The sequence below is a fragment of the Pteropus alecto genome, unplaced genomic scaffold, assembly GCF_000325575.1.
Source record: "Pteropus alecto unplaced genomic scaffold, ASM32557v1 scaffold538, whole genome shotgun sequence".
NCBI classification, from domain to species: Eukaryota; Metazoa; Chordata; class Mammalia; order Chiroptera; family Pteropodidae; genus Pteropus; species Pteropus alecto.
In genome coordinates, this window is record NW_006440657.1 from 175,373 (window position 1) to 184,300 (window position 8,928).

An 8,928-nucleotide genomic window follows, 5' to 3' on the forward strand; every position below is an offset into this window, starting at 1 on the left:
GTCAAAAATCCATTAACCCTAAATGTGAGGATTTACTTCTGGACTCTTCAATTCTTTTCCATTGATCTATATATCTTTCTTTATGGCAGTACCACACTGTCTTGATTACTGTCACTTTATAGTAAGTTTTGAAATTGGGAAGTACAAAATATACAATATTATTCTTTCAGAGATTGTTTTGTCTATTCTGGATCCCTTGAATTTGGAACCATGTTATCATTTTCTATGTAGAAGCCAGGTAGGGTTTTGATAGGTAGTGCACTGATCTGTAGATCAATTGGGGAATATTGTCATCTGAATAATATTTTCCTTCAATCCATGAACATGGGATTTCCATTTATTTAGATCTTCTTTAAAATTTTTCAACAACATTTTGTGTTTTCAATTTATAAGTCTAGCATTTCTTTTGTTAAATATATTCCTAAAAATGTTTTTCTTTTTGATGTCATGTATATGGTATCATTTTCTGAAGTTAATTTTCAGACCATAATTTCTAGTGTAAAAAATTGATTTTTTATATTGATATTGTATGGAAGCTTCATTACATGCATGATTGATTAAATCTTTGGCCACTGGTAATTAATTCAATCTCCAGCCCTTCTCCCTTCCCCTCAAATAGGGTAGGGGAGGGAAGGAGGGACTGAAAGAGGATTATAAGGGAATACTATGAACAACTACATGTTAAAAAATTAGATAACCTAGAAGAGGTGGACATTTTCTAAAAAGATATACCGTACTTAAACCGATTCATAAAGAATTAGAAAGTCAGAATAGACCTATATCAAGTAAAGAGATTGAATTAGTAATCAAGAAACCTCACAAAGAAAATCCCAGGCCCAGACAGCTTTACTGGTTTATTCTACCAAATTTTAAAGAAAAAAAAAAAACAACACATGATCATCTCACTAGACACAGAAAAACCACTTGACAAAATAAGAACTTCTTCAGCCTGGCAAGGATATACCCAAATGTAACTATAGTTTACATTAAAATTCATAGTTAAAGATTTAATGCTTTTCCCTTAAGATCAGGAACAAGACAAGAATGTCTGATCCCCATGCTTTTATTCAATATTGTACTGGAGGTCTAGCTAGGGCAATTAGGGAAAAAATGAAATAAAAAGCATCCAGATTGGAAGGAAGAAGTAATTCTATCTTTGTTTATAGATGACATGAGCTTTTATTTAATATTCCTAAGGTATCCACACCAAAAAAAAAAAAAAAAAGCTTTTAGAACTAATAAATGTATTCAGAAAGGTTACAGAATGCAATATCAATATATAAAATGAGTTGCATTTCTATACACTGGCAATGAACTATCTGAAAATGAAAATTAAGAAAACAATTCCACTTACTACAGAACATCAAAAAGAATAAAATACTTGAGAATAAATTTAACTAAAGAAGTGCAAAAATTGTACACTGAAAAATAATGAACATTGTTTAAAGAAATTAAAGAAGACCTAAATAAATGTAAAGATATCCTGTGTTCATGAATTGGAAGACTTGATATTGTTAATTTGGTAATACCTCCCAAACTGACCTGAAGATTCATTGCAATGCCTATCAAAATTTCAGCTAATATCTTTTCAGAACTTGACAAGCTGATCCCAAAATCCTTATGGACATACAAAGTACCCAGAATAGCCAAAATAATCTTGAAAAAGAAGTAGAAAGTTGGAGGCCTCACAGTTCTCTATTTCCAAATTTATTACAAAGCTACAGTAATCAAGACAGTGTGATACTTGCATAAGGATAGACATATAGATCAATAAAACATAATTGAGGGTCTAAAACTAAACCCTCACATTTATGGTTAATGCATTTTTGACCAAAGAATAGTTTTTCAAGAAATGGTGCTGGGTCGACTGGATGTCTACATTCAAAAGAATTAATTTGAACCCTTACTTCACATGATATAAAAACTCAAAATGAATCAGTTCTAAGTGCAAGAGCTAATCCTATAAAACTCTTAGAAATAAAAATAGTAGTAAATATTTGTTACCATAAGTTAGGAAATGGTTTCTTAGAGATGACACCAAAAACATAGTCAATGAAAAAACAGATGAATTGAACTTAATCAAAATTAAAAACTGTGCTTCAAAGGATACCATCCAGGAAGTTAAAAAACAACCCACAGAATGGGAGAAAATATTTGCAAATCATATATCCAATAAGGGACATATACTCAGAATATATCATGGTCTCTTATGAGTTAACAGTAAAAAGATAACCTAATTCTAAAACGGGCAAATGTTTTGAATAGACATTTCTCTAAAGAAGATATACGAATGGTCTCTATACCCATGAAAAGATATTCAATATCATTACTCATTATGGAAATGCAGATCACACCTCAGTGAGATAGCACTTCACATTCACCAGGATAGATTTTTAAAAAGACAGGCAAGAACAAGTCTTGGTGAGAATATGAAGAAATTCGAGCCTCATACATTGTTGGCAGAGACGTAAAATGCTGCAGCCACTTTTAAAAACATTTGGCAGTTCCTCAAAATGTTAAACATAGAGTTAGCACCATGGCACAGCATTTCTACTCATAGGTATATATACTCCAAATCATTGAAACATGTTCTAACAGTAACTTTTATATAGACATTCATACCAGCATTATTCATAATAGCCAAAATAAAAACCCAAATGTTTATCAACTGACGAATGGATAAATAAATGTAGTATACCATTTAATGGAATAATATTAGGCAGTAAAAAGGAATGGAGCACTGATCCATGCTGCAACATGGATGAACCTTCAAAACATTGTTGAGTGAAAGAAGCTAGTCACAGAAGATTACATATTATATGATTCCATTTATATGCAATATCTACAATAGCTAAAGCCATAGAAATGGAAGGTAAATTAGTGGTTGCCAGTAACTGGGTATGGGGAGGATAGTGGTGGAGGGGAATATATAGCGTTTGCTAACGTACAAGGTTTCTTTTGGGATGATGAGGATATTCGAAAATTAGATAGTGGTGATGGTTGCACAACTCTGCGAATATGCTAAGTACAATTGAATTGTACAGTTTAAAGCAGTGGTCCCCAACCTTTTTGGCAACAGGGACTGGTACTCCTATGAGAATCTAATGCCTGATGATCTGAGATGGAGCTGAAGCAGTGATGCTAGTGCTAGGGAGCAGCTGAAAATATATATGAAGCTTCACTCGCTTGCTGGCCGATCACATGTGTGGCCCAGTTCCTAACTGGTCCGTGGCCCAGGGATTGGGGACTCCTGCTTTCAAGGGCCAAATTTCTTGGTATCCAAATTATAGCTCAATAAAACTGCTCTCTTAAAAAGTGTGGTTATGGGATCTCACCAGAGCCGCCACTGCCAGTGACACGTTCAAGGTAATTCAGAGGTTCATGGGGCCGACCAGCCTGAGTCTGCTCACCTTCAAAGTCTATGCATCACAGAAAAAGAAAGAACCTCACAAAACTTCCATGAGGGTTGATCAGCTTTCACTCTACTCCATTCTCGAGGGTCTAAACATGTGGAGGAGCCAAGAACCCAACATGAAGAAAGCATTTCACATCTCCAACATTATTACAAGCTATATACAAGTTGGTATCAGGAAATATACTCCCAAACTGAGCCCAGGATGCAAAGTTTGGTTCAGTGGGGGCTGGACAGCTATGAATATCTTAAAAATGCACCTCCTGGATTTTTTCCAAGACTTGGTATGATTGATTTTGTTGGAATTGTTTGACTCCTTTTGGCTAGAGGTTCAAAAATAAAGAAGTTGGTGTGTCCACCTGGCTTTATGGGATTAAATAAGCCATCATATTTCTCCATCCACAATAAGCCATCCACAATAAGCCATCATATTTCTCCAGGTCAGTGCGGAGAAATTATACGATTGGGGTTTATGAGGATACATAGTCATAGAAGATTTGTGGAAGAACTTTCAAAAGCCAGGAAATGTGAAGAATTCACTGAGAAATAAGTAGAATACTCCATGCTCTGCCTGTTTTAATCAGTTATAGGTAAACATTGCAAACTTCTTACAGTAAACCAGTATTTCTATAGAAAAATGGCAAAGAAGTCAGTACTAAATGTAATAAACTGGCTTTCTTCTTCAGGAAAAACTATACTAAAGGCCTCTTTGTTATCTTGGGTGATGCCATACTACAAGGGGACTAATCTGAAATTCTTTCACCTAGAGATAATGTTCAAGCCTTAGAACTCCTCATTTTCATATTGCTATTTATGCACATAATTAAAACTCCAAGTTAAAAAAAGTTTAATTATTTCCATTTAAAGACAAAGCACTATCTCTCTGTAGTGGAAGAGGTCCACTGTAATCAACCTTCTCCAAGCGAATGGCTGGTACCCCCTGGAAATGGTGTCATGTTAGGGACCCAACATTGGCCTCTGATGTTGGCAGGTTCCATACTCAGCTGTGACAGTAGTCAGATCAGGTTGGTAAGAGAAGACAATATCGTTGGGCTCTTGCATACCTCTATTCCTCCTTCCATGGCCACTTTGTACATGGACTCATTGAGCAAACACTGGGGTTACTTGGAGGAAAAGCTGGTATCTACAGAGATTGTAATTTTTTTCTCCCAATTATTGAGAGTTTCCTCTACAATGGATGCCCCCAGTGGGTACACTCACTATCTGAATAGGTATGGGCTATTTAGAAAGTAATGTGGCTTGCTATTCAATGAATGAATGAGATTAGTTCCATTATAAGAGACTCCAGAGAGCTCCCTTTCCCCTTCTGCCATGTGAAGATATCTGTTTATAACCAGGAATTGGGTCCTCACCAGACACTAAATCTTCCAGCACCCTGATCTTGGATTTCCCAGATTCCATAACTGTGAGAAATAAAGGTTTGTTGCTTAAGCCACCCAGTCTGTGGTATTTTTGTTATAGAAGCCCAAACTGACCAAGACAACATCCAATTGTTCCAGCATCATTTGGTGAAAAGTCTATCTTTCTCCATTGAATTACTTTGTGACCTTTTAAAAAAAAATGACTTGAATGTGTACATGTGGACCTGTTTCTAGACTGTTTTATTCCATTGTTCTATATACCAATACTATACAGTCTTGATTACTATAGCTTTATAGTCTTGAAATCAGGCACCTTGTTCTTCATTTTCAAAATATTTTGGTTATCCTGGGTCCTTTGCTTTTTCCATATAACCTTTAGAATCCTAGTGTGCCGGGATTTCTATTGGGACAGCATTGAATTTATAAGTCAGTTTTGGAGAGAATTGTCATATTAACACGATTGAAACTTCTAATCTATAAATGGTGTAAGAGATTAAGTATATGTATCAAGTACAGCGTAAAGGGATATCAGGATGAATAAGAAAAAGCTTTTGTTTAGAGAATGGGACATACTGGTTAGTTAAATAAAAAATGCCTTCCATTGAGAGTTTGTAATATTTTTAAGAACACTTCTCTGTTATAATTGGTTTGGAATAGAAAGGGATATTTTCAGCTTGAAACTCAGTTGTTTATCTCTCTGTAATTAGGTGTGGGCAAATCCCTTGATTTTGTATAGCAAGCCAGCCAGGAGACTTTTTAGAGAGTAAACTCACACTAAGAAAAGCATGTAAATTTAGATATGGCTTCCCTGGGGTACTGTGGTATGGTGTTCAGTTCAAATCACCATCCATTGTCTGGTCCATAGATTAGTCTCAAGACAGCCCCCAGTGGACCCAAAATATCTGAGTCTTATGAAGAGAAAAGAAACTATAAACAAATATAAAATGAACTAAAAATGTTAATGACTGCTTTGTTAAAAACTATGTAATACAGTGGGGCTCAAGCAGCTCTGGGGCATTACCATCTGGGTAGGTACAAACTCCGAAGTTCGGAGATGGACTTTATCCACATTCCTATAGGAGTCAAACAGGGGCTTTAGCCCTTTGGGGAGTAGAGGGGATCAGAGGGGCTGTGTCACCAAGAGGAAGGACTCTTTCCATCATATCAACGGCTGTCAGTAGAGGATACAGTGTCCAGCAGATATAGTAGTATCCAGAGAAAGGTGGCACCCTCTTCTCAGCTGTTTGGACTCATTCCTGAGCACAGCCCTCCCCTGAGTGTCTGACAAGGTCCAGGACCCTACTATTGCACAGGAGCCAGCCCGACACAGCTCACATACTCAATACCTCACCTGATCCACTCAGCAGTCTGTGAGCCAAGTTTTATTCCCATTTCACAGGTGACAAGACTGAAACAGCATTGGATCTGTGGTTAAAACCACCAGGTTGATTCCTCTAGCCATGAGCCCAGGAGGTAATGTGTTTTACTTACCATTTTACATTCTGACAAGAATTTTAAGTGTCTTCATTGCCATCATAAGCTCGCAGAACATTTCAGTCGTTTACCATGTACTGATTTCTGGATTTCTTTTTTATTATAACAATCTATATCCTTTAGGAAAAAGTGGAGATTAGTGAGCAAAGTTGAAAAAGAATCACACATGGATCCACAGAATGGCACAGGACCCAGAAGGGACATTGGTGCCCACTGCCATGGTTACAATTAGGGGATGACATGGGGATGGGCATGCCTGCAAAGGAATGGCATGGGGGTACCTCACATCAGGTGATTGGACTCATTTCTGAGTACAGGCAAGATCTACTTTTGGTTACCATGCAGGAAAAACCATCACTTCTACTTTTTTACTGTACATACTTTCAGAGTTTTTTCTACACATAAATGCGTTATGCACACATTAATATTTTTGCATAAATGGGCTGATACTGTATATGCAGTCCTGAAAACTGTTTCATTGTATTACAAAGTACCATGAACATCTCTTCCATGCACGTGGGTGAAAATCCCCTACTGAAACAGAGACCACTGTAGTTGGATCAAAGGCTGCTGGTAAGGAGACATCTAAAGCAAAGTTATCAACTTAAGGTTAAAGCACACGGCCTGGCAAACGCCTAACAGGGAAAGCAGGGTCCACAATATTCTCATTAGAGACATTAGAATTGATGTCCAAGGGCATTAAAGATAGGGGATATCATGTAAGCCCCTTTGGCCCCTACCTCTGCCCTTTACTCCCCTGATACCCCATTGGCCCTTTGGGGCAAATGGATCCTGTACCTCTCTGCATCCAATGAAAACCACCTATTTTCTGTTTTTTCCTTAGCTCTTCCTGAGCCCTTGACACATCTCCGCACTCTCTCATCATCTCCTCACTGCTCAAATGCCTTTCCTGTAAGTCCTCCTGATAGTCCTTGGGGGAATCATCTGTCCCCCTGTCTGTTTTTTGCTTTGCTTTCTGGGGCACATAATCTTCAGCTTGGCGCTTTTCAGCAGCCCGCGGCTTGCTCTCTGGCTTTGCCTGGGGTTCTGGCTTTCCCCCGCCGCGTGCTTTTCCCTCATCTTCAGACTTGCCCTGCTTTTCTTGTGTCCTTTCATCATTTGTCCCTCATCCTGGAGCTTTCCCTTGTGTTCTGGCTTCCTCTTCACTTTTGGCTTTTCTTCTTCCTCATCTGACTTTCCTTCATCTTCTGTATCTACTTCATCTTCTGGCTTTCCCTCATTTTCCAGCTTTCCTTCATTTTCATTGAACAGTTTTTCCATGTTGAGATGTCCCCTCCTTTCCCCGTCCTGGGGAGTGGGGTGGGGTGGGATGCGGTGGGGTGGAGAAAAGACAAAGAGACAAGGAATACTGAAGGCTGGGATATGGAACGCGGGTCTGGGTAGTACTAGCATCTCGCTCACTGTCAGAGTTCCCTGACCTGGCCTTCTGCCACCCTTTCCCTCACCATTCCTTCTACACACGTGAGCCAACCTTTTCCCTAGCAGGCCCTACCACCCTCTGCACCATCCTTCAGGGTAGTGGGGTATACACTATATGTGGAGGTGGGATGGGCACTGCCCAAGCTGTCCACTCCACACTTCACCCCCAGTCCCTGTCTAAAGTCTCACCCCCCTTTCACTGACCTGCAGGGATTCTGGACAGGTTCATTCTCCTTTTCTAGTCTTGTAAATGCGGGGAACAGACACGCAGACCTGCAGAGACAGGAGATGGGCATTGGCTGCACACCCAGGGGACTGAGGACCCTTTCCTGAATCCACATGCCCCACATCCAACATTTCACTCCCCTACCTCCCCCGTCACCACAGTCGCCATATCTGTTTTCAGGCCTCAGGTACCAGACCAGGATGATTTCCAAACTGTTTGGGCCTCTGTGTCTCCCTCCCCTGCAGGCAATTTGCCCCACCCCCAAGCCCTTTTTGCAAAAGTCAGTATTTCTTCACAGGCGCAGCGTGTGAAAAGGAAAGTTATTTCCAGAACATGCCTGTTTCACTGTCGCACAGCCGGGGCGCCACCTCCCCCCATTTCAGGATCGAAAATGTATGGAGGGCTCAGAGTCGGGGCAGCAAGGAGGCAGCGAGATCCTCTTTCCCCACCTGCCCAGGCCTGAGTCGCGTGCCCCTTCTCCTCTCCTCCGCCCCCTGCCCCGCTGCTGCTCGTGGATCCTGCCCGCGTCTACTGCTACCCCACCCGGGCCGTGGGCAGCACCCACCTGCACACTGACCTGCGGCCCTGGGCAGGCCAGCACCTCAAGTTCACAGAAGCCCATTCACCCGTTGCCCGCTGCCCAGGAAGCTCAGGGGAGCTGATTTCACACCAGCCACGGGAGCAAATGACCCTGGCAGCACCAGGACCGGACCGCAGGGCCGGCGCCAGGCTGGTCATGTGAGCTCCACGTCACCCGATCTCAGGCAACCCCTCCTACCCCCTCACTCCCCACCCCAAGGGGCCTGGCAGCTGCGGACAGTGTGACGGGGGAGGGGGGGCATGGGGGGGAGTCAATCCAGAGAGCAGAAATGGGAGGCTTCCAGACTACAAGTGCTTTATTTACCTGGCGTATCTCAGGTCCTCGCTCAGCATCCCTGTGATATGCCCAGGGTCACCAGGTGTGACAGCTGATC

General features: G+C 40.9%; 1 protein-coding gene and 1 pseudogene across 1 annotated transcript in view; one reads left to right on the forward strand and one right to left on the reverse strand.

Moving 5' to 3' along the window:
• The first annotated feature begins 2,865 nt into the window (after positions 1 to 2,865).
• LOC112484735 lies at positions 2,866 to 5,287 on the forward strand (annotated as a pseudogene).
• Positions 5,288 to 6,366: 1,079 nt separating this feature from the next.
• The window catches only part of LOC102894335 (transcription elongation factor A protein-like 3), an 8,021-nt gene continuing 5,459 nt past the window's right edge, over positions 6,367 to 8,928 (reverse strand). The window contains 4 exon segments of the mRNA XM_006927114.3: positions 6,367 to 7,087; positions 7,089 to 7,407; positions 7,410 to 7,596; positions 7,933 to 8,001. Of these exon segments, the coding sequence (XP_006927176.1) occupies positions 6,988 to 7,087; positions 7,089 to 7,407; positions 7,410 to 7,569 (579 nt within the window). The 5' untranslated portion in view covers positions 7,570 to 7,596; positions 7,933 to 8,001 and the 3' untranslated portion in view covers positions 6,367 to 6,987.